Raw genomic sequence first — 26,926 nt, forward strand, 5'->3', positions numbered from 1 at the left:
CAGTTTAAAAATGTGAGCACTTGTTAGATACTGTTAGTGAAACAACTTTTGAGCAAAAAATTCTTACTATTTCTCTTTTGAACTAAGACTATTGCAGGTCTGTGTAGAACATTATTAAAAACTGCTGTATTTGTGAATCAAAACTTCTCAATGCTGCGTAAATAACATATGGAAATAAAGTGGACACTATGATGGATATAATATTACAACTGTCACCCATAACGTTGATTTCAAAACATCTTCACTGTTCTTAACCGAATGAGATTTTAAGAGTGGATCTTCTAGATACAACATACAGATTTTCTGAAATATTTGATAAAGAAACTCTTTTCTTGTGGAACATGTTTTAATACCTCTTGGAACACTTGTCTTCTGCTCAACATAGTTTAGGAAATGCTATCTCATATTGTCAGGATAAGACCACTTAAAAGAGTTAAGAACAGAGGCCAGTCTGCAAAGAGGAAGTTTAATGCGTAGGATTAGTGAGAATTCATTGAAGCCCATGGTCCCAGTGAACCACAGAGTATTTAGCTCCTGTACTTACAGATAGAACTCTGGTACTTATTATGTAACCTTAAGTTGGTTACTTAATTTTTCTCTAAATCTCAGTCTTCTTATCTATAAAGTGGGGATAATAACACTCTTCTTGCTCTGTTGTAAGAATAAATAACATAATGCAGGTGAAAAGATTCTTTTAAAATATTATGTTATTATTTGATCAACTAACACTTGTCTCAGATTCTAATGATTTTCCCTCCCAAACTCTTCCAACTTCTTTATTTCCACATTTCAAACATTCTTTCCCTAATTAATCCTAAATTGAACACTATTAGTTGAACCATATAAAATTTCTGATTTTCAATTTTTTTTGACCTAGAGAAACTGCAATTTCATATAATTTGATCTAATAAATTTTGTAACAAATTCCTTCCCCTACCTTATTTTAAAATTAAAAACTATTAAATTTAAAGTTTTACATTTTTTTCTAGAGAACACTTATTGTTAGGTTATTCTTATATGATAAATATGCCACATGTTAATTTTTTTTCTGAGAATCAGTGGCCCACAACTATAAAGAGGTACTTGGCTCCAATTTATAATGATAGATTTAGTACTTACAAAAATTTATTGAGAAAATTTTTACTTCCAGTCAAAACACAAACATGTAAGAATTCCTACCCAATTTCTACTTGGTATTTACATTTCAAAATTTTTCTACTATTTTGTGACATTTAACTTTCCAGGTTGAACACATAAAATGCAGACTAATCTAATGCACTCACGACATAAGAATTGTTCATGAATGTGAAATTCCAGATCAAAATACTCAAAGCAATCTGCTATGCCACTTTTGTTTTTAAAAGTTTAATATGAGGAAGTCTTAAAGAAAATTTCATATTTTCTATCCCTATTTGTCTATTGCAAACATTCCTGGAGAATCAATGACATGAGAGCATCCCTAGCACTATATACACATCAAAGTGACTGGCCATGGTGGAAGAGCAGAAAACCGAGGGCCAAGAGGCTGGACGTTAGGGTCAGCTCTGTCACTCACTTACATGGTGCCTCTGGGTACACTGCAAAGCTTCTCTGAGACTGAGACTAAGGCTTTCTCAAGGCTTAGCCAGCTTTAAAATACGGTGATTCTGTCTCCGAATTGTAGACAGCTGAGTGGATACTGAAGCAACACACTTCTAGGGACGCACTTAAGGTATTATTTAGGTTAATGACCATGCTTACACGAACAATTTTATTGTCTCACTATTCTAGTTCAATAGAAAGCCACCTGATAACATACAAGCTCAGAGGGTTAATATATCTTTCTACTATAACTATCACTCAGGAGAAATTAAAACAGATTTAGGCACTGCACACGGGATTATGTCATCTCACTCTATGTACACAGTTTCCTTTCTCTGGCTTTCAAAATTACAGACCTGGTTTAAATCAGCCATTTACAGCACTTCCCATTGAGAGCTGGGATTGAGCTTTGGAATAGGTAACCATGGGCACCCCCCACTGCTTATAAAAGTGAGGATCTAGATAAAACAAATGTCTGACTATCCTCTATGTGACAGACAGCCAGTACATTGGGTTACTCTTTGGAGTATCCTCTCTGAGAGAAAAAACAAAATGCTCTAACTATAAAAGTCCACCTCATTCACAAAATTTGAAAATGCTTTTTACTTCTAAACTTGCACAAGTAAATTCTAAGAATATTTTTTTAAAAACCATTACCAAAAGCACTTGACTTTTTAGGCTGTGAGAAGAAAATACTCTGCAAACAATTAAATGCCAGTTAATTTTCTGATATGACAATTCATTTACAGCTTTTGCTACACCTTTTTTTTTGGGCCCAGATGCCCTTCTTAACGTAAATTTTATTTTATCCTTTACTTTTCTATACTTTCTAAAATATTAGCACTACTTTCATAATCAATAAAATGAAGAAATTTTAAAAACTGAGGGAAATGTGGCTAGTAATAATTTAAAAAAAATTATAACCAACTTTGATATACTCATCAGTCTCTGAAAACTTGTTTTCAATAACTTATACAAATATATAAACTCATATAAACTGAATTTGATGAAGCTTTATAAATCTGAGGCCATGTCATTTGTTCTTTAGATTTCTGTTTCTTAAGAGCTAGTGTGTAAACTCTAGCTAGCGTGCAAAAATCGAGTGATAACTATGCACACTTCAGATAGAGACCTTAGTTTTTAAGGTGACTACGGTGATAAAAGACCATTAATGTTCTTCAACCATTATTAATCCAAAAAGTAAAAATGAACATTTATTTTCAGCAACAATAATCATTAAATGGTATTTAAATTTTAACAGTATAAAGTATTAGTATGTAAAGAAATCACACTATGATTCACGTTTTAGTTTCTTCTGGGATTATAAAGTGAGGCCTGTGTGCGTGTGTGTGTGTCTGTGTGGTTGGGTAGTATGGGGAATGGTTTCTACTTTAGTCTGTCTGTATCCTTCTTTTTTTCTTTTTCCCCCCAAAGCCCCAGTAGATAGTTGTACGTCATAGTTGCACATCCTTCTAGTTGCTGTATGTGGGACGCGGCCTCACCATGGGCGGAGAAGCAGTGCGTCAGTGTGCGCCCAGGATCCGAACCCGGGTCGCCAGTAGCGGAGCGCGCACTTAACCGCTAAGCCACGGGGCCGGCCCTGTCTGTATCCTTCTTACCTAATCCCTTTTAGAAAATATACTACAGCTGCTACTGCTCCTCCTACTTCGGCTATTATTAATATAATTTATTAAGAGCTCACCACATGTCAAGTTTATAGTACTCCTTAAATTCTTCATGAGGTATATTCTATTATTATACCCATTTTACAGATGAGGAAACTGAGCCACAGGGAGGTTAAAAAACTTCCTTAAGGCTACTTAGCTAGTAGGTGGCAAAGCTGGGATCTGAACCCTGGCCATTTGACTCTAGGATGAACAGTCTTAATCACCACACAACACAGCCACACGTGATACCACCTGCTGTGAGTAAAAGGACAACATAAGATGACAAGCATCAAAATTACGTAGGACATTCCAGGGTGTGTGACTACTCTAAAATTACTACTACAAATCATAGACTCTGAAGCTATTTTCAGAATTATTTAGGAAAAATAAACAATAAGCTAAAGGTCAAATTAGTCTCTTTAAATGTTCTTTAGCATGTGTGTACAGAACATCAAGTATATAGGGGTGGGGACAGTTGCAAAAGTGTGTATTTTAGGAGAAAGATTTTGGAGATGGGAGTTGGAAGGTCTGAATTTTAGCCTTGGTTCCATCATTTAATCTAATTAATAGCTTAACCTCAGGAAAATTACTTAAATCTTCTAGATATGATGCTTTCTCTGATGTTCTGCATAGGATTGAGAATACGTGAGAATACAGAAAAGAAAGAAATCACTAATTAAAACCAACATGACAAAGACAGTACTGTCATCACCAGCTGAGTGGGGATGTGGTTTCTAAGTGTCTCCACAGCACTCAGGAGTGGCAGGCAACTGATGTCTCTGCTGCCCTCCCCCTTCCCTCTCCTCCAGCAGCTACTCAGTGCAAAGCATTGTCCTCTCTTCCACCTAGTGTGGCTTTAATCACTCCTTTCTTCTATCATTTCAACTAATTCCCAAGGTGAAGAACTCACATTTTTTTTTTTTCCCTGAGGAAGATTCGCCCTGAGCTAACATCTGTGCCAATCTTCCTCTATTTGGTATGTGGGTTGCTGCCACAGCATGGCCGCTGATGAGTGGTGTAAGTCCATGCCCGGATAACCAAACCCAGGCTGCCAAAGTGGAGCATATTGAACTTAACCACTAGGCCACAGGGCTGGCCCCGTCACTTATAATTTTTTACACAATGAATTGTATTCCTGAAATTGATCATGTTGTGATTTTGTATAAAATTATTTCATAAGTCATACACTAGAAAACAGAATGATGCCTCACTAAAGCCAGAATTTTATTGGTTTATTGATTGATGTTGGGATTTAGTTTCCATATAACTATTGGTTGTTATTTTAATTCTCCAAATTAATTTCAAATTATTGGCTCTACACGAATCAAGTTATGGATATTCTAAGTTAGACGTCACATTTATGTATACATCAGACAAGCACTCTAGATTCAGAATGACATGGTGCAAGGACAAAATCGCTATGGTTCATAAATATAAACTAGCTGTTCATGGGAATTTTAGCTTACAAAGGAAATTTTACATTGGATGTAAGTTAGCTCAGCCTTTCCATATGAAAATTTAGGTCTCAATCTACAGTTACTATAGGGGCAGCCCACATGCTTCCTTCTCCTCTTAGGAGCTGCAGCTCAAAGCATAGGTAGCAAAGTGTCCCTACTGCAGCATAAAGTATCCCCTCAGGGACTGGTCATCAGGGAACTGAACATCAGCATCACCCAACATCAGGAGCACCTCCTTCCAGCAGTTGAAGGTATGTGGGAGCCAGGGCAAGGTGGCCCATTGTTAGCATACACTCTGCAAATCTATCCCACTTTAAAGAGAATTTTTAACTTTAAAAGGCAGATTTATGTATTGTAATATATGCCATGACATTGTGTCTCCCTCATCATATTACTCATGATATAAAGTGGAGTAGGCATATTCAGTCCTGCGCAAATTCTTGTAGCTCTAGGAAATGGAGCAGACCTTTCAAAGTGGGTCCTTTCTGATGAGTTATAAAAACTTAGTACCCCTGTCTGGTGGAGTTCTTTACCACCTGCTGTTGATTTTGCCTGTCTGCTTTGGTAGTGGCTAAGTGAACCTTCTAGGTCATGGCTTATTTGTTGTATTTTCCAGATCTATTTAAATTAAGCATTTTAAAATTGCATCATTAGTTTTAAAAAGCATATAGATTATATGTTTATTAGATAAAAATTAGTTTAAACTTTATCTGAACTTAGTTTTAACTACATTTTCTGACCATATACTACAATCAGATTATAAAAGCAACAATAGATGAATAATAGAGTACCAGGTTAGACATGGGGGAATGAATATATACATTTGTTGTTAGTGCCGTTGAGTCAATTCTGACTCCTAGCACCCTGCGTACAGCAGAGTGGAACCCTGCCCTGTCTTTTTTTTTTTTTTTTTGTGAGGAAGATTGGCTCTGAGCTAACATCTGCCAATCCTCCCCTTTTTGCTGAGGAAGACTGGCCCTGGGCTAACATCCATGCCCATCCTCCTCCACCCTACATGTGACGACGCCACAGCATGGCTTTGACAGGCGGTGCGTCAGTGTGCGCCCAGGATCTGAACCGCTAAACCCGGGCCACCGCAGCAGAGCGCACGTACCCAACCACCTGCGCCACAGGGCCGGCTCCTCTGCCCTGTCTTATCTGCACCATCCTTTCACCTTCTGGTGCTATAACAGCCAATGCTCCACTGCTGTTCATTGGGTTTTCATGGCTAATCTTTTCAGAAGTGGGTAGCCAGATCTTTCTTCCTAGTCTGTCTTAGTCTGGAAGCTCTGCTGAAACCTGTCCACCATGGGTGACCCTGCTGGTATTTGAAATACCAGTGGCATAGCCTTCAGCATCACAGCAACAAATGGCTGCCACAGTATGACAATGACAGATGGGTGGTGTGGTTCCCTGGCTGGGAAGAGAACCGGACTGTGGCAATGAGAGCTCAAATCGTAACCACTAGACCACCGGGGCTGGCTGAATATGAATACACACACATGCACACACACACAAATAATGTCATCAACCAAGATAGTTCTCAAGTGATCTGTCTAGTCTACTTAAAAACAAAAACTTGAAAAATGAAGCAGCCACCACTGCCACCACTTCCTCATGAGGAAATATCACAGACTTCATGATTAGGAGATTTTTCCCTTGCCTTAGATACATTTTCCTTCATGTAATTTTATCCGTTACTTTTAGTTACCATTTTAGGTTACTTTGCAAAAATCCTGGTTCCCCTTGCTACTCTTAATTATATCTAGATTATTGTCAACACTGCCTCCTATTTCTTCTCTCTCCACTCCATTGCTCAACCTATTAAGTCATTATTTGGATCTTATCTATGGATTTGATCTTTTTAATCCTGTGTTATAAGTTGATTCTTTCAATTTCAATTGGTTTCTAAATTCTTCCAATCATCTCCTATTTTTCTAAATCTCATCTTCCTTTTGGCTTATTGCTTAAAATAGTCTTATCTATCACGTAGGAAAAAATAAAACAAGAGATACTTGATTTCATTCTTTCAACTATAATAATCTAAAAACATTCATGCAAAAGGATATTGCTTTAATCAGTAGTATTAAAATCATGTTCTTATAATACATTAGAAAGTTTTAAATATTAAACAAAAGTGAAAACAATCATCACCATTACAAAATGCTTGGAGACACATGTAAAAAGCTTCTGACACATTCTTGTTGTCACACCGAGAATCCATACAATGAACAAAAACTAATGAGAACAAAGAAAGGAAAGAAACTACTCTCTTTAACTAAAACACAGTAAAAAAGGAGATGATATAATGTAGACGAAATCATGACTTCTATCAATCAATAGTAAAATCTACTCTTAGGAAAAAACACATACTATGTTATACTTACGTACGTATGTATAATGCTATACATATATATTCTGCTTTAGTATGTTAAAGCAGAAAGCAATATTTAAAAAAAGGTACACTCTACTATTTCTCAGTCATATAAATCAAACCTCACTTTATGAAAATCAAACCAATTCCTTATAAACAGAGAAGGACTTGGAGAAAGTTCTATTAACATAAAGATTTAAAAAAAAAAAGGGCCACAAAGTGAGCATTTAATTAATACACACACACACACACACATGTACTTTCTTTAGGCTGCTGAAATATAAAGTCTTTAATTCTCCATTAAAAAAAAAAGCACAAAAAAACCCTGATTATAAGTTTTAAAACCATTTGAAGATGTGAAAGACTGTCTGCATTTCAGCCTTCTTCAAAGCGAGTAAAGAAATCATTTCTTCTTCTTCCAACTCAAAGTATGTTTAGGAGCAGGACATCTGATAGAAGTGGTATTGCCAATCTAACCAATTTTAAAATATAAAGTGCTTCTGGCAATATCTGGATACATATAATTTGACAAAAAAGTTTTATAAACTCAAGCTTTGAAAAATAGAAAATATAAGCCCCAACAAAAAAGCATAATTTGTAATTGAAAGAAAATAATATTTTGTAGAAAAAAATTGTCCTTCCAAAAAGAGACAAAAATGACTAACTTTTATTTCCCAAGAGAATTATGCCACTTTTATACAACAAAATTACAGTCACCACAAATTGCTTTCAACAATTCCATTGCTTCTTCATTTGACCACTTGAAAATCAAAATTCTTTCAGATTATAAATATAACTTTTTATAACTCTGTTATTACGTACTGTGAACGGGGAAAGGGGGCCAATCTTGTGGCCGTAGCGTCGAACGGCCTCTCTGATGTGGCAGGGCTGGATGGCATCGCTGTGGGCCTCAACACCACAGGCCGCAGTGTTCTGCGACAGAAAAACACATAAATTGTTACTAAATCAAAAACACACAACAGAACTGCAGTGTATAAAATATGAAAATAAACTTTTATAAAATGGATGTTTTTTTCCCTTAGGATACACATCACTGCTGCCATATACTACATCTAAAAAAAATCCCATTAACAAATCAAAGATGACTTTTACATGACCCCTTCCTAGCAGACCTACCAAATGCAAGTTTTATGCCCACAATATTTCACCTAGGCCTGCATGTCAAGGTACAGGAGAATACAGCCACTTGCGTGCAGAGGAAAAGTGTCAGGGGGGCTTGCTAAAAGAAGCACAGGAAGCTATTTTTTTAAAAAACATTTAAACATTTATTATTATAAATCTTGAGAGTTTGTTGGGCATATTTCTGAAATAACTTGAGGGTCATCAATTTTAAAAAGAAAAATGTAAAACTGCTATATATTTATAGTACTGGGGACTGTCATAAAAGATCATTTCAACTTGGTTCTTAATTTTCTAGGTGTCCTCAGGGCAAAAACAAAATAAAACAAGAATCTTCTATTTTAATCTGCCTCATCTGTAAAAGGCAGGTTTGAAAGTACAAAAAGATATAAGAAAGAGAAAGATTATTTGCAATGAGAGTATGAATACCAACTCAAGAAATGTGTGTAGTGTGATTTTTTTAAAAAAAACATTAAAATGCTCAATAGGGGCATTATACTTTCGTGGTTTAGTTGCAGGCTCTGGCTTCCCAACTACCTGGGTCCAGATCCCAGCCCTAGCAGTTACCAGCTCTGTCAAGTTATTTAATATCTCTGCACTTCAGTGTCCTCATCTGTAAAATTGGGATAATAATTACACTTGCTTTATAGGATTTTTCTGAAAATTAAATGAGTTGATATATCTAAACCATTTAGAACAGTACACGTTAGCTATTAATAGCATTAAGTTATTATTTAAATTAAGAGTTAAAAATGGAACCTCCATGTTCTGAAATAAGCTAATTTATTTTAAGTGCAGTGGATACCAGATGCCAGGGTATCAACACCAAAGAGTCAAGAGAAAGAAATAGTAGCTGTGTATCACTATGACTAGAAGTCATTCAGAAGTCATTCAATTAAGATTATCGGTTTCTCTGATAATTACTATAATTACCACTCTCATAATTCCTTGTAGGGGTATAACTAGTACAACCTCTATAGACAGCAATTTAGTAAAATCTTATCAAGATGAAAAAGCAGAACCATTTTTCTTTTGTGAGGAAGATTGGCTCTGAGCTAACATTTGTGCCCATCTTCCTCTATGTTGTATATGGGATGCCGCCACACATGGCTTGATGAGAGGTGCATCGGTTCGTGCCCGGGATTCGAGCCTGCGAACCCCGGGCTGCCGAAGTGGAGCACACGAGCTTCACCGCTACGCCACCCAGCTGGCCCAGCACAATCATTTTTGACCCAGCAACTTCACCTCTAAGAATTTATCCTACAGATATATTACACACATACTATATATATACATACGGATATTCACTGCAGCACTATTTGGATTGATAAACTAAACGTTCATCAATGAGGGAACACTGAAATAAATTATGATACACCTATTCAACGAAACAGAAACCACAGCAACCACCAAAAAGAATGAAGTAGTTACAGACATACTCCTATGGAGCTACCTCTAAGATATATTGTGTGAAAAAACGCAGGGTATCCAACTGGGTGGCATTATGGTTCCACTTGTTTAAAAAAAAAAGAAGGCTGTACATTTACACTCATTGAAGCACAGAACACTTCTGCAGGGGTACACCAAAAATCAGTAACAGTGCTTATCTCTTGGAGGATAAATGGGTAGCTGGAGGACAGGAGTTAGAGAAGACATTTTTTACTGTATATCCTTCGGTATTTTTAAAATAATACTTTTGGTACCTTGTGCATGCTTTTCCTATTACAAACTAGTAACATAATGTAAAAATTCCTACGAAACGAGAGCACTGCTAATTATCCAAGCTGAACCTAAAAAAAGACTTAAAATATAAAACAAAACAGATCTTGATTATTTTTACTATTTTAACAAGATTTGAAATAAGCCAAATAGGAATTTACTCTAGGGTATCTTTCTCAATTTCATTCCAACAATACCCTAAATAACACATCTGCTATGCCCACAATAACATGGATTAAGTTATCTTAACCCCTCACTTTGGCACTAATACAAAAGTGCACAGGATTTTTTTTTTGAATGCTGTCTCAATTCTCATTCCAAATACTTTGTCCCAGTTGGAATATATTAAAATAAATGCAATTATAAGGTACCAGATAAGGGTAAAGACTCTTCTGTGAGTCAAATCAGCTCCAAAATATGAATATGACTAATATAGACATTAACCTTCTCGATTTAACAAATGCTTGTGAAGTAAGTTGAGGCATTCTATCCATTTGTGGAAATGAATGCAAATATTTAGCTGGATTTGGAATCTAAAGTAAGTTTTCCAGTGGAAATACAAAAAAGGGACATCAAGAGGGTCAATATCCTGCACACTAAGTGGAGTGGAAAGTCCTTCCTGTGTATCCTTCTATGGCATCTCCTCTCTCCCTACAAACTGGATTTATTTTTCATTTCTTTTCTCCACGGTCAATAGAGATTCTACTCTTCCTCTACTTTCCCCAATATATTTGGTTTTGGTATAGAACATTTTGGTCAAAATCGCTCAGAACCTCTGGCATGGCAAACAAATAGGATTTGAGAGCACTGAAGTAGGAAGCATAAGTTAGAAACTACCTGTGATTGCTATTGTAAGATATGGAGACAAGTAAGCCAGCCTGGTTGAATCATGTTATCTTTGCCAAAAAGATGAAGTTAACTTATACAAAAAGAAAAATATTCAATTTTGTGAAGAATGTCATTCGATTTTCCACTTGGCCAATTTCAGGTTTATCTGCTATAATTAAGCAACTGCAAACATTAGCATCAAGTTACCATGTTCACTTTCATACTTTCTTGACTTGCCCATTGAGTTCTTAGGAAGGGAATCTTTAAATCTAAAATGTTGTATTCTCAGTATTGTTTCCACCTCAACAAATAACTTCACATTTCTGTCAAGATACAGTACCTTACCAAGGTACATATCATCTGTTCAAATTCAAAATTCATACCAAGTTTAGAATTTTTAATTTAGCAGTGACTCTAACATTTTTATAATATTCTTCAAAATTGTATCAGAAGAATTAGCATTAAATTTATATATTTGTTATCTAATATTGAAAAATCTTACATCTGCTGTGAACACATATGGAGAGTATTAGATTTATGTATCAATTCATCTTTCCTACTCTGAATGTACCCACATTTTAGATATTCTTTAAATTTTTTTAAAAAGAACACACATATTTGACAAAATATTGAGTTCTGTTGTCCAGTGGGTGTCAAAATCTCTGTGGGGACTAAACTCTTTACTTCCTTAAGTAAAGTACAAGCTGCTTGGTACAGTTCTTCGTAGGTCAGTTCCTCCTCCTCTTGGTTGCATTCATACTCCATTCTTGTATTCTTCCATTTCATCTTTATTCACGTCTCTTCATCCAAAAACTGAGGCTGGGTACTGGAAGCTGAAGTATCATAGGGAGTCCCACATACTTCCTGGATTTGAGTATTGTCCCTCTGCTTGTCCTTGCGGGCTTGCACTGAATAAAACCTCTCAGCAGTTTGAACTCTCAAATGTGGTATAAGGAAGTTATATTGAAACTTCTGTTACCCCTCGATCTCTTACAAAGGCTTGTACCTGTCCTGACTCTTTTCTTCCCAACTTCAAAGTTCTTGTCAAGATAAAAGTATCCTCTCCTTTATCAGCTTTCCCTTTGCCAAGGACCTGGAATCTCAGATAATTGCCTCTTATTCTTTACACATCTGTAACAGTGGACTAGATCTTTTGTTAAACTTGAAATATTAAGTCTTACAGAGGAGTAACACGTATCTCAGATGAGAGCAAATGACAGGTTAGTACCACTATTATTAATACTTCTGTCACTTACTGACCACAAAGGTTGACATATAATCTGACTGGCCAGGCAAGTGTCTCTCTCCTCACTGTTGTACAGACAGCTCTCCCAGAGCTTCGTACTTATAGAAGATTTCTCTTCAGATGAAGGTGGGTCAGGCCAAAGGTTATAGTATATAATAGAGTTAATTTCCTCATTTCAAAGTTTAAGATGTTAAATGTTAAAATGGTAGTTCTAAATAATTAGGAAAAGCTTTAACTGAGGAAATAAACACTAGAAAAGGTATTTAAGGGGAAGACAAGAGAGAACTAGTGAATTCAAGGATTCACACATTATCAAATCTGGAAGGAACACAAGTTATCAGCTATTCTAAACTTTCTCAACTCCTACCTTATTTTATAGATGAGAGAGTGAAGATAAAGGGTGTGCCCAAGATTATAATGATAGCATCAGAATACGGCTATACATCAAATTTCCTGGCTCCTATACACATAGCTGGTATATAATAGAGGCTTTATTATTTATGTAGAATGAATTGTACCATGTTACTACTATAGCTTATGTTTCCAGTTAGTAAAAATCAAAATATAGCAAGAGTTTGAATGTAGAAAGATATGGATGAGTAAATAGAGAAATAATTAATAGCTTTGAAGTGGGACATAATTAATTCTGATGTCACTAATTTCGAATTTAGGAGAATTCAGACTTAGACTGGGTTAATACTTTATTCAGGAAAACTTTGCTGTAAAATGACTCTAATTTAATAGCTTTCAACAAGATTGATAGATCTTACAGCCATTTGATTTTCAACAAAGCTGCCAAAGCAATCCAATGGGAGAAAAGAGTCTTCAACAAATGGTTCTGCAATAACTAGATATTCATGTGTAAAAAAATGAAATACACGAAATACCTCATAAAATACACGAAAGTTAATGTGACTTGATTAATAGAACTAAACATAAAAGCTAAAGCTATGAAGTTTCCAGAAGAAAACATAGGAGAATATCATCATGACTCGGGAGTAGCCAAAGGTTTCTTAGACAGGACACAGAAAGTAATAAACATAAAAGAAGAAACTGGATAAATTAGACTTCATTAGAAGCTCAAAACTTCTGCTCATCAAAATACACCATTAAGACAATGAATAGGTAAGCCACAAACCAAGAGAAAATATGTGAAAAACATACATTTGACAAAGGATTGCTACAAAGGATATATAAAGAACTCCTACAAATTGGTAATAAAAGACAACCCTCCCTCAAAAAAATTGGGTATAGGATTTGAAGAGACTCTTCCCTGAGGAAGATATATGAATGGCTGATTAGCACATGAAAAAATGTTCAACATCATTAGTCATCAGGGAAATGCAAATTCAAACTATAATGAGTCACTTATCCATTAGAATGGTTAAAAGTGAAAACAATGACAAGCATGTCCTCGAGCACGTGGAGCAACTGGAACTCTCATATATTGCTGGTGGAAGTATAAAAAGATACAACCATTTTGGGAAAAAAAATCTTGGAGTTTCTTTAAAAACCAGACACATACCTACTCTATGACCCAGTAATTTCATTCCTAGTTATTTACCTAAGAGAAACAAAGGCATTTGTCCACAAAGACTTGTATAAAAATGCTCATAACAGGTTTATTCATAATACCTCAAAAACTGGAAACAGCCTAGGTGTCCACCAAAATGAGAATACATAAACAGATATATTCGAACAATGGAATAAAGAGGAATAAATTATACTTATATTGAAAAACATAAATTTCAAAAATATCCTGAATGAAAGAAATTTCACACAAAAGAGTGAATATACTATATTTTCTTTATATGAAGTTCTAGAATAGAAAAAACTAATCTATGATGAAAAAATCAGAACAGTGGTTGCTCTTCTGAGGAGGATGGCGGGAACTGACTGCGAGGTGGCATGAATGAACTTTCTGAACTGACGGTAATGTTTTATATCTTGAGAAGGGTTTAGAAAATAACAGGTTTATACATTTGTCAAAATTCACCAAGTTATATACTTAAGAATTGAGTGGTTCACTGTGTATAAATTTTACCTTAAAAAATAGAACCATAAACAAATTATACATAATGAAGTGTTGAGGCATGAAGTGTACTGTTTACAGCTTACTTTGCAATGTATCAAAAAAAAAAGACAAATTAATGGATGACTAAAGGAACAATTACATGCATAGATATAATAAACATTAATGTAATAAATAAACAGTAAATAAAATGTTAATTGTGGAATCTAGATGGCAGATAAATGGTGTTCACTATATAATTCTTTTAACTTTTTGTATGTTTGCAAATTTTTATAATAAAATATTAGAAAAAATCAATATCTTGCTTTATCTAGAAAAAAGCCGTTAAAAAAGTTAAAGTAGAAGTCATTAAGCACTGTTAAGTGCAAACTGGCTGCCTCTAAAAATTTGAATAATGAGAAAAACAGAGCACATTTTCCATACTTCTGAAAAGAACTCAATTAAGACCTTCTCCACTCTGCACCAAAAAAAGAAAAAGAAAAAAAAATTATCACAGACCTTTTTTCTTTTCTTTTGCTTGGTTTTAGCTGACTCTTGTCCAGCGCTCCCATTCCCTAGGGATCCTGATGTGGTTTTCCCTGAGTGCTGTGATCCAGATGATGGAGCTGTTGGTGTAGGAGGAGGTGTGTTCTCAGGGGAGTCTGGGTAGGACTTCAGGCAAGACCCCTGCCCAAAGAGATGTGGCTTTGAAATCAAGTGACCAGGGCTTCTACCAGCATTCTATTTTAATATCTCATGAATTTAATACTATTTGAAGCTTACAAATATAAGAACACAATTTATTATTATCCAGTCCATAGAAATGATGACCCCATCTTGCCCTTAAGGGCCTAACTATGTTAATTTTTAATCTAATCATTTAGATAAAAGCAGGATTCCTCAGATACAGCTTCCAAAATTTCTGCTGATTTTGTCAGATACAGACATTTCCACTTGGAAGTTCTGTTAGCATTTCAAACTTACATGTTTCAAAAGGAACCTCTAAACCTTCCCCCAAACTAGATGCCTTCCAGACATTATTCGTATCAGTGGTGACCAGCCTTCTCCCAGTAACTCAAACTCAATGTCTTAGGGTCCATGTAGATACCTCTAACTCCTCTGACATCTAGTTCCTTCTTTCTTTGATAGTATCTCTCATATCTATCTGGGTTCCTTTGGCTATGACTACAAGTCTGTTCTCTCTTCCATGTGGAAGCAATTCAAATATTTAAAGACTGTTACATTTCACAGCCTCTTCTCTGCTATAGGTCAAACACCTCAAGTTCCTTCAAGCACCTATTATGAGATATGTTCTCAGGTTCCTTCACCCCCTGATTACTCCCCTTTAGACATCCTCCACTGTGTCAATATCCATCCTATAGGATGGTGCCTATAAAATAAAACTAAAAAAGTTTCCTTATCAGTAACATCACAATTTGGCTCCTAAGAAATTTATAGGCAAATAAGTCTATTAAGTGTTTTTCATATATGGTATTATTAATCTACATTTTCTTCATTCTATCAACTGCACTAACCATATTATCTACTGACCTACAATTCTCTATAATGTATTTAAAAATTATGCTAAACTTTGTAAAATGTTTTGCTGAAACTCAGATATTGGTTTCAAGAGTATTTCTTTGATCTGCTTGCCTAGAAACATTATCAAATAAGAAGGAATAAGCAAATCTGGCATGAGTTGTCCTTAGGAAAAACAAGATAACTCCTAGGGATCACTCTTCCTGTGCATAAATCATATGCTAGGAAAAAAAACCCAGAAAATTAACTTGAATTAATATTAAACTTGCTGATCTAATATGAGAAACCCAAGCTTAACTAGCTCAATTCCCTATATGGTTAGTGCTCAACAATGATAATTAGTAAAACAGAATGCACTGTGTCTTAACTCCATGCCTTGAGTTTCCAGTTCCAATCCACTGCACATAGCACCTCCATTTGGAGCTTCTTAAAATGCCCTTTTGAACTCATCACATTTTAGCCAAGAAATCTTCAATTCTTCCTTAATAACTAAGAGTCTAAGGCCTTAACTTTCTAATCAAACTTTCTATTACCCATCCTCAATGAATCCTTTGCTTGGATATTTTAATCAGAGATTTTTTTTTTCCCTTGTACAATTTTACTTATGCTGCCTCTGAGGCCTGGAGTATTCTCCCCACTTTTATCATCTTATCAAAGCAGTCCTATCTTTCCTTCAACACCCAGCTTCTTCTCTGAAGTCTTCTCTGATTGTAATTAGGGAATTTTTTGTTTTTTACCTCTGCACTTTCTGTCTTTGCCACTCATTTAGAAATTAGTATATGCTATCTTGATTTGTTTGCTTGTTCATTTATTTCCTTGTTTGTTTTACAGAATGTTTTATCTCCCTGAATACAGATGATACCAGTCTCCAGAGTCCCCCTTTGTACCCAAGTTGGTCAAGTCCTGAAAGCAGGCCCTTGATGTGGTTGCTGATTTGTAGTTGATGAGTAAGATTCCCACTTTAGAATGACCATTCTCTTTGTGTTTTGTCAGGTAATAAAGGGCAGGAAGACTTCCAGTCCCTCTGAATGTTCATTTTGACCACCAGTCGCATAAGAGGAGGGGTGTCTGGCAGGCCAGGGAAAAGCTTGAGGCTTGTACTAACATATTTAGTCAGGATGCTTTCCGACACTCATGCTCCCACCTCCCAGAGAGCCCAGGAAATCCAGCACACATAGGCCATTTTTCTTAACTGCTGGGTAGCTGGGAACAGCGGCTGTGGTTGCTGAGCAGTTGCCCAGGGCAGCGTGGCCACCCTGGAGAACCAAGACAGGGGGGGAAATAAAGAGTTTTCCTAGCCATGCAAGCAATCCCTTGAATGTTAAGGGAAAACTAGGCTTGTTATGTTCACTGTAAATTTCTTCAATTAGAAATGTTACAACAAATTTGTCTGATGTTAATGAAAAGCATACTTATACACATATTCATAAAGTGAACATATATCAAAGACATTTTAAAGGGTGTTCTTTGACATCATAATTTGGGTTTGTAACATAAAGAAAACAACTAGTGTTTAATCAACTGGGTAAGCTTTAGAGACTTTTAAAGTATGTTGACTGATAATGATGTGTGACCTTTACCAAGAAAAAAATGGATTTTTAATGGGCACAAACATTTTAATTTCTACTTGGATTCCAAGCCAATCTGATTCTCCAAAAAGCACAAAAAGATGTCAAACTCTTGGCTTGTAATAAGTTGCTATAAAGGCATATACCCATATATATTTTCTAAGTATCCTATAGAAGAAATACTTAAACTTAGGGTCCATAAAGTTCATAGATCCCTTAGATCCATAGAATGGATTCACAGGGTCTCTGAACACCCTAAAATTGTATGCAAGATTTGTGAATATGTTTATGGAGAAAGGGTTTATAGTTTTTGTCAGATTCTCAAAGGGGATTAGACATTTTCAGATTATATATTTCACCCAACTTGAACCAAAGCTCACTTCACAATTACACATGTAGATGTTAACCTAACCTCCTTGCCGTCTTCTCTATGGTTACTGGATTGAATTATATGAAATTGCTGTTTATGTCAGTAAAAAAGGTCAAGTATTAGCAAATTCATCAAATAAATACTACATTTCTGGTTTTTTGTCACTTGCTGCTTACAAAGAATATTTTTTATACCAGAAGTGGTACACTGTCATTACACAAATCCTTAAAGTTGGCCAGAAGACTTTGCAGTCCTCCTAGGTAGGGATCTCAGCAACATAAACTGGATCACAAAGGATGTGATCTTCACAGCGTAGGGCCAAGCTAAACACGAAGGATGAATGGAGCCATGCTTTTTGAAGTCATGTTTAGAGACGGATCAATAACTGGAAAGTAAAATTATCAATAAATGTCATGACTTATTAATAATAATCTTCTCATCTTTGAGGTACAAAGAAATAAGTAACTTTTTTCAATGTTATTCAGTTACCTAAACCAGTTGTTGACCTCCCATGGGAATGAGACATGCTCTGCAACTATCCCTCTCTCACTGAGGGGAAAAAAATCACCGTATCTGTGGATTGTTAGGGCCCAGCATGCAGTAGGTGCTCAATAAATATTTATTTGAATGTTGAATGTACTAAGAGTCTCTGAGGGCTATAAACTCCTACATAATCTTTTTCAAGAGAACTACTAATGTAAATACCAGAAATGAGAAAAAATCCACAGATGTGTCAAAGAGATTTTTTGATACTTACCTCAGCAGAGTTGTGATACTGAATGAAGGTTGCAGAAATGGCGTGGCTGAAGGGGTCTCCTGCCTTGGCTACCATGTCCTGCCTCACAAGAAGAGCCAGATCCACTAACTGAAAGATCAGAGCAATGAAAATCAAGCCATATAGCTGGAGATAATCATCAATGTCACCAAAGTGGCAGAACTAAGAGCAGGACATTCCAAATGTTATTGATAATAGTGTCTGCCTCAAAATCTGTATTGTGAACATGGGCACATACATGCCTTCACTGACTGGTAAATGGACCCACCCATGAATAGAAATGATATATTCTGACCTTTTGGGGAGTAGTCCTCAAACTTTATTTCATAACCACTAGGGATGCATTTTAAAAAACAGATTTCTGGGCTCCAAGCCCTGAGATTCTAATTCAGTAGGTCTGCTCTCAGGGGTAGCTTAGGAATTTACAATTCAAACAAGAACGAAGGAGATGCTAATGCTTGTGGTCTAAGGACCATGCTTTGAGAAACTGTTAAAGGGCAGTGATTCCAGACTCAGATTTTGGCAAGCAGTCAGTAGATTGTACATATGTAGAAAGGTATTTTTCAAAGTTCAAAAATAATCTCTAAACAAGGCAGATGTGTACTTAGAATTCAATGTTGAGAAAAAGTAAGCAGGCATTCCATTTCTGATTAGGATAAAGTTGCAAGAAACAGTCACTATTATCCTAATACCCACCAAAGCTGAGGATGCAAAGAAACACAAATGAACTAAATTTCAGAAAATGATCAGATTGTCATAGAAGAAAGTTCATGGCTGTTCTCATTCCTGGTAGAGCAGCAGGTGGAAGAAGAATTGATCATGGACAGGGATAGGAGAAAGCCTATATGGCCAGTCACGTATGGTCTCATATGACAGATTAGAATTCTTACCTGTGCCACAGTTTCATGTGCTAAATATGCTAAAATTTCCATAGCGCCAGCATCGGGTTTTATCTCCATGCTACTGCAGTCCAACCAGTCTCGAAATTTGGAGGCTTTTTTGGCTATTAAAAAAACAAGCATAGAAAATTTAATTTTTGAAGTGTTTTAATACTGCATGTTACTATCACAAAATGAAAAATATGTCTCTTGAAAATTGCATATGAAAAATAACGCATATAAAATGCAATGTTTTCAAAGTTTTATTAGTGTCTAGATAGTCTGGCCCCAAGAAATCCGTTCTACATTTGGGTCATTTATTTTGTATCTATGCTACATGACATAGTAAACTAAACCTCTAATGTTTAGCATTTCTCACACTGCGTCAGAATAAGTTACCACTGGCCATAGATTATGTTATAGCAATAGTCAGAAGAGTTACTTGCTTGATGTTACTTTACTTTATTCTTGTGGAAAGAAAATCCTGCAAGAAAGAACCTGTGATGAAAAACGGAACATACAGAAATCGTATTTTTAATACCTTTCAAAACATGTCTATTACTAGAAGAGGCTCAAAGTTGCGAATTTAGAATTAAAGAGAATAAACTGATATCTGGCCTGATCTAAGACTGTGGTTACATTTTCCTTATTACAGAGATGTCTAAATTCTTAAGCCTGACTCTTAAAACCATCCAGTCTGATTCCAACTTGCCTTTATATTGTTCCCTATTCACATGTCACCTGGCCTTGAGGATAATCCTCTCCATGTTCACTCTTGCTCCTTTCCCTGCATGGAATGCCCTCTCATCACTCTTCTTCATTCATATGAACCTGCCCAGACAGGCCAGAGAGATACTTCCCCACTCTAGTCATTTATTGAATACTTATATCAGCAGATATCCTTTCATGTCTGCTTATAATTTCGCAAACCATATTATAAGTTCTTTGTGGGCAACCACCAGGTCTCTCTGCATACCTAACAGTACCAAGCACATGTGGAACCTTCCGTTAAATATCTCTAAACTGCCACAGTGCTAAGCAGAGTCTAACGTGATATAAGGCCTTCATTAGGTATTACTAATTTAGCCAGTAACCTAGAGGGAAAAGATTGATAGTGAAGATTTTATCGTATCTATAACATAATCTATTTAAAAAAATCCACTGATTATTCTTTTGATTAATCTGGTCCCACAGGTCCATAAAACACTTAACAGTAACTCAAAGCATGATGTTTTGATCTTTATAGATACAGTCTTCATAGATTCCACATACAGAAGAGTTTTCTTTTAAATAAATCATAGAAGACATTAAGTCCTGCTATCGAAGCACATATCCAAAGCTGTCAACTGTGGCAGAATTATGATAATCCCCCTTAAAGCTATCTCCCTAAAGTAACCAATCTTCCAAATACTCTCTGACAGGCAACATTCCATCTAACTGGTAAGCTGCAAGAGCTCACAAACACTTGTTTAACATCTGTGGAATACGCCTGAAGTTGAAGTTAACAGGCAGCAATTTGGCAAGATCAATAAAATGTGCCTTATTCACTTCTCCATTTGACAGATTGTTAGGAACACAGAAACAGATATCTTGTGACTATGCTCTAAACAATTTATTTTAAAAGTGAGGGAAAGGATAGTTCCTAGTATTCCATCAGAACTGTCCACCTCAGCAACAGAATTAGTAGCTGCCTCACTAGATTTTATGCACTAGATTTATGAATGAAGGGGCAAGGACCATGTGTCTACCATTGTGTCCCCAGCCCTAGAATAGTGCCTGGCATGAGCAGACTCACAATAAAAATTTCTAGAAGAAATGAATCATTGAATGAATGAATGAAAGATATTTCTCTAATAAAAGGGTAGAATCCAAACTTTTCTATACATCATGAAGATGCACAGAGGTACCATAAAACTATTTAGGTTACTGCTATATCAGCAACACGTGAAGATTCTTTGAGCTAATTCCCTCCATGTCACCTGAAAAAGGATTGCTTCAGAGCTGGACCCTTCCAGGGTATTGTTGGTTCCAGCAAAAGAGGCACAGATACTCCTGGTCAAGACAGTTTGTTTCCATCAAGAGGTGGGGGGCATCAGAATGAATGAGTTCCTTCTCCTTCACCCATCTTCTCGATATGTCAGGAGAAAGGGTAATCTTGGAAACTGATCAACAAATGTAAAGAGAATCTCAAACAAAGGTGAAAAGTTCTTGGATTATCAGCTGACACTACCTGGGTTTTCAGTCTGTGCTGGAATTAAAATGACTTTACACAATAATTTCATATGGAAATTTAAGGTTAGTTAATTCTTGTATACTTTTTTAATCTTTCTCATCAATGAACACTGGCAAAATTCAAGTTTCTCTGAATATTCCATTCTCTCATCCCTGCATACTATTTCATTATTTCTACCTCATTCCTTCTCACCAGTCTTTCCATTCCTGATCCTTCCCTCAGGGCCCCCTGTAATGTTCATGCCACTCCGATGAAATTCTTCTGCAACTTCAGTCTCTTCAAAATCACTTTTCTTTAGGTTAGTTGAAAATAGCCTTCCTCAAAGGGCATGGTTTTCCCTGGAATCTTTTATAGTAGAGGGTCCTTCTTTCTTTCCTTTTGTACATATTTATTGGTCAGTTACTGATTGCCAGCCTGTTCATTTCCCCATATACTAGAGGGCATGGAGGCAATACCTTCATTCTCTTAGTTTCTCCCACAGGCAAAATACACAACAAGTAGACAGCATAATTCTTACCAAAAACAGAGGCTAAAAGACAAAAGAATCATCATGCTTTAACAAATAACTATCAGCCTACAATTTCCGACCCAACTAACCTATCAAATAGGGACAAATAAAGCCATTTTTAAGACAAAAATGAGTGCTTTAAGCCCCTACAGAGCCTTGGGAAAAATAAAATTAGGTTTAGGTTGAGAAGGAAAGTTTAGGTACTTACCAAGTTTAAAAATTTTAAGTCAGGGATGTATATTAAAAAAATTAGGGATAGCAACTAAAATAATAGAAATAGAGTATATAATATACAAACTGGTTGAGGAAAAATGGAATGAAGAAAACCCAATTAATCCAACAGAACAAAGAAAAGGAGGAGGAAAAACAAATAAAAAAGCACAGTAAATTTAAAACACAAAATAAGATGGTGTATATAAACCCAAAAGTATAAGTAATTAAATACATGTAAATAAAATTCATCAATTGAAATACAAAGAGACTCTCAAATTAACTAAAAAGAAAATCTAGATATTTGTTTACAAAATCCACATATAAAATAAAAGGTTGAAAGGAAAGGATTGGAAAAAGATTTAACAAATTAAAACTAAATTAAAGCTTTGTGAATTGATACTAATATTAGATTTTAAAATACTTTAAGGGAACTGACTATCTGGACTTATGTAAATATAAAAACAAAAGACTGGTGAATGTGATCAGTGTCCCAATTCTACATATTACTCTCAGCCTATAAAGTTAAAGACTTGCTATTTTAAAATGTACCAGTAGTCCCAATTAGTGAATGCTATGATCAAATATTGAAGATGACACATATGGCTGGATCACAATTCCCATATCCTGGTAATCTATCAGAAGGAGAGGAATGAAAAGAGCCTAACCTTCTGACCGTGTGGTATCAGTTCTGAATTTGCTGAACCACTTGGATTAAGCATTTCCAGCCACAGCATTTTGGCCTATAAAACAGATTCTCCCACTAAGGTTTCATAATGAAGCACCTATGGGCACCATATAAAAAATATTTTTAAATGCCCAAATTCCTCTTCTTTAGAAGAAAAAAAAATAAGCATAATATAGTGTTTATACTACAATTATTTTATGCAGAAAGGGAAAGTATTAATTTTTAATCTACTACAGTTTATTTTTGGGTTACAAACAAAAAATTGAGCTATTAAAAATCTGGCTTTCAAACAAAAGGGGTGTTAGGATACTTCAGTGACTGTACTTCTGTTTCTTTAAGTGAATTAAATTTAAAATATGATTTTAAAAAATAGTTCAATAGCACTAAATGTTACTTTATAAACTGGAGATTTATACTTATAAAAGACTTGAATGCCATTTTTAAACCTAAAAATTACAATACAAAAACCTCTCATTTGCTGAAATTGCCATGATCTGAAGTGTCATTTACTTAATGCTTCACAGATGTATGATGCCAAATTGTTAGTCAGACTGCAAAGTATATTTAGTTAGGAAAAAAATCTTCCAAAACATGTTTTCCTATATTTTACTGACATTTACATGGGACACTATTTGAAATGTGTCATTTATTTGCACTTTATGATCTATAAATGAAGCTCTCATTTTCTTTTTCCAAATCAGATACATTGTTACTGTGACCACATAATAGCTTTTCGTTTAAAGACACCATTGTGTCTATAATCCCTCAGACCAGGGTCATGTGCTACTTGGTCAGATTTTAACCGGACTTTTCATCCCACTTACTCTTTGACCTTTACCCCGAGAGTCTTAGTCATCACTGAACTGTTGCTGTAAGGATGTTTTGCTACAAATCCAGCCCACGATTTATCATGAGCCTTTATGTACTTTTAGTAAGCCTGTGTGCAGGGACAGGACAGTACTAATTTTACCATTAGGTTATCAGTATTACAAGAGCATGGATTAATGAATTTGGCTAACACTGAATGCGTGCCATAGCAGGAGGTCACAGGCAAAAATGGAAGAGACTATTGATATGTTTCTTTGTGGTAATATGAGTATGCATAAATAAATGGAAAGTTTGTTATTTATTAATATTAGGGGTTTTAAAATGTCATGACTACTACTAGAGTCCATTATGGGTCAAGTACAATCAGCAATAGTGTAAACATGACTAAGAAACTGGAAAAGAAATTAAAATGGGAATATTAAGAAAAATGGGATTTTTCTGACTAAAAGTAATGTGAATAGTTAAATGGCTATGTATTAACTAGCACCCTTTAAAACCTCTTAATACTATTAACTGCAAAACAGTAGAGTGGGGTAAAATCTTTTATAGGCTCCCCTACAATGCAGAGGCTGTTTCTGTAACAGTTATAACTATGCATATATTAAATTCACCAATTTCTAAGGAACAGAGATTGTGTCATACTTTAGTATATCTGTAACACATAATCCCTTAAACATATAATGAAGCAAAGTTAAATGCTTACTTACAGAAACTTAATTGTCGACTTTCACAGAATTCTGCATATTGAGCTGAATCCATAATTCGAGTTTGTCTTTCTGCTCTCTAATAGACAATGATAAAAAGACAAAATTTTTTTTTAAAGTTAGTAGACTAGTATATATATTTCACAGCTAAAACTTAGAATTGAAATTCCATTTTCCTTTCCTTACTCTAGATAAACAGTTTAGTACCACCATAAATACCATAATACATAAAATTATGGTAAGTAACAGTAGTTTTGAAGTTTGTTTCTTTTGGAAATAAAGTTTAAAATACCATTTTCCAGTCCCCTGTTATTGTCATTATAGTGGAAGAAAAACCTAAATGGCTTCACTTCTTAGATTGTGCACTTCTAAACTTTCTTAACTGTACCATCCTTTTCAAGAAAAAGAAAATTGTGAGGAAATGATAACAAACAAAAATTGTTATTAACTATTATTGTCCATCTGCCTTAAAGCTGGGATTTTTCAATGTTAAAATAGGAGTCAATGAATGGAATCCATATATTTCCCCTCAGTTAGAACATGGAGCCAGAGCTAACAAATGCATATTTTAAATTGCAAAGAAAATAAAGAAAAAGGTAAACACAACACAAATCCTTTAATCTGAGTCCAGGTATGATTCACAGCTTGGTATAGTTTCATTCGTGGGTTTTTGGAGTCAGTATAGCAGATGTTTGCTGCTTCATTGTCCCACAAGAGGTAGGATAATTATAATTCACCCATAGTTTGGTGGGAAAGAATATGACCACTTCCGCTTCCTTGGCAAGGGAAGCATTTTGAAATGAGACAGGCTGGTACTTCTTGGAATGAGTTTCTGGCCAGTAAAGGAAAAAATTTCCTGAGATTTTAAATTTTTTTCTGCTTTGGAAGGACTTTCAGCAAGTTTTCTTTATCACAGTTGTTGGAGTACATAAGTACCACTTCCAACGTCTGTAGATATTTTTATATTTTTTTAAACTGAAATTATTCTTTTTTCATTTTGTTTGATTTGGGTATGTGGTCAACTTAATTCCAATGATAAATCAGTTCATGGAATTAATAATGGTGCACTAGCTGCAGCTCAGTACAGAAAAGATAGATGGGGCAGGGGGAGCTAAGGTAAAATTTATTACTGTGGCTCCTTCCAAGACCACAGACTCCTCTTCCTCTTCCTTCTTTTCCTCCTTTCCCTCCCTCCTTTCCTTTCTAATCTCCCAACACATACTCACAAACATACATATGCACTGACACAAACCCAGACTTCTCTTGTTTATTTACCCTCTAGGTTCAAGTATCCTTTTTGAACATATACAAGTAAATATTACACACACACACATACTTATATGTGTCATATGTTCTCATATGTGTGTGTGTACTTATATATACACACACACACACACACATACATATGTGCATATGTACCCTCTTGCGCACGCATCCGGAACATCATGTTTCCTTAAGGGTATATTATTGGGTGAAGTTTTATGTACTTAGAAGTATTTTTTGATATATGAATGCACGGTTTAGTTTTATCCTTCTTTTTAATGTGTCTGACACATGACTCAATAAATGTTTGCCAATGGAAAATAGGAAGCAAGAAAGTGAGAATTTATGTGTTTTGTACATAACAAATCAGTTAACTAATGTGTTTATTAAAAAAACCTCTAAGATTGATAACACTGTATTCTTTTTTTTTTTTTTTTTTAAAGATTTTATTTATTTTATTTTTCCCCCCCAAAGCCCCAGTGGATAGTTGTATGTCGTAGCTGCACATCCCTCCAGTTGCTGCATGTGGGACCCGGCCCCAGGATGAACGGAGAAGTGGCGCCTCGATGCGCACCCGGGATCCGAACCCGGGCCACCAGCATCGCAGCGCGCGCACTTAACCACCAAGCCACAGGGCCGGCCCTGATAACACTGTATTCTTAATGTATGTAGTATGTCTGTCTGTCTGTCTATTGGTCTGTCTGTCAGATTTGAATTTCTAGCTCCTAGAAAATATCTGACATATGGTAAATAAGCAATAAAACACTGGTAGAATGAACAAATGCTACCGTTTTAGTCTTTGATCAGGGCAAATGACTATCACCATACTGCAGCCAGTCCTTGATTATCTGTGCATTCCTACAGGTCTTCTCTGCTACTCTCCAGCCAGGGAGCCTCATCCACTCAACACATGCTAGACAGAAAGGACGTGGATAACTACGGAAAAAGAAAGTTCCTAACAGGAGTCTTAACACTAACTTTTCTTCCACCAAGTTGGACAATCAATATTTGGCTTCTGTATGTATGCTTAGATAGTTGACGTATCTGTAATAAGTATCTCTGGAAATGAAAGTTAGGAAAACTTATCCTAAGAGGTTAAGGTTGCCAGGGTTGCCAGCTTTAACTAAGTGAGGTTTTTAGCTAGTTGGAAGACTGAACCGCAAAGCCTATCATCTGATTACAGGTAAAAGACACTGAAGGCCTGTAAATTATTGCAGCTAGCTTCATTCCTTTCAGACACTCTCTTCAGCATCTATTCTTTTTTATTCATTAAGCATCTTGGTTTGATTTCAATTCGTCTAGCTTCCAAGCAGTAACCTTTGATCTCAGGAGCCCCATA

The 26,926-nt window shown here is 35.6% G+C and overlaps 1 protein-coding gene across 7 annotated transcripts in view; it reads right to left on the reverse strand.

The window, feature by feature from the left end:
- Positions 1-26,926, reverse strand: part of SUPT3H (SPT3 homolog, SAGA and STAGA complex component) — a 549,045-nt gene that overhangs the window by 119,033 nt on the left and 403,086 nt on the right. For 6 of the 7 annotated variants that reach the window (XM_087438676.1, XM_087438675.1, XM_087438677.1 and 3 more), the window contains exons 7-11: positions 24,328-24,403; positions 19,166-19,278; positions 18,258-18,365; positions 14,543-14,710; positions 7,902-8,012 (exon numbers count right to left, since the gene is read on the reverse strand). In XM_087438676.1, the coding sequence (XP_087294802.1) occupies positions 7,902-8,012; positions 14,543-14,710; positions 18,258-18,365; positions 19,166-19,278; positions 24,328-24,403 (576 nt within the window). The remainder of the gene's footprint in view (positions 1-7,901; positions 8,013-14,542; positions 14,711-18,257; positions 18,366-19,165; positions 19,279-24,327; positions 24,404-26,926) is intronic. The other variant, XM_087438678.1, reaches the window with a different exon arrangement.

The sequence above is a fragment of the Ceratotherium simum genome, chromosome 13 (genome assembly GCF_057802395.1).
Source record: "Ceratotherium simum simum isolate JZ-2026a chromosome 13, ASM5780239v1, whole genome shotgun sequence".
Lineage (NCBI taxonomy): Eukaryota > Metazoa > Chordata > Mammalia > Perissodactyla > Rhinocerotidae > Ceratotherium > Ceratotherium simum.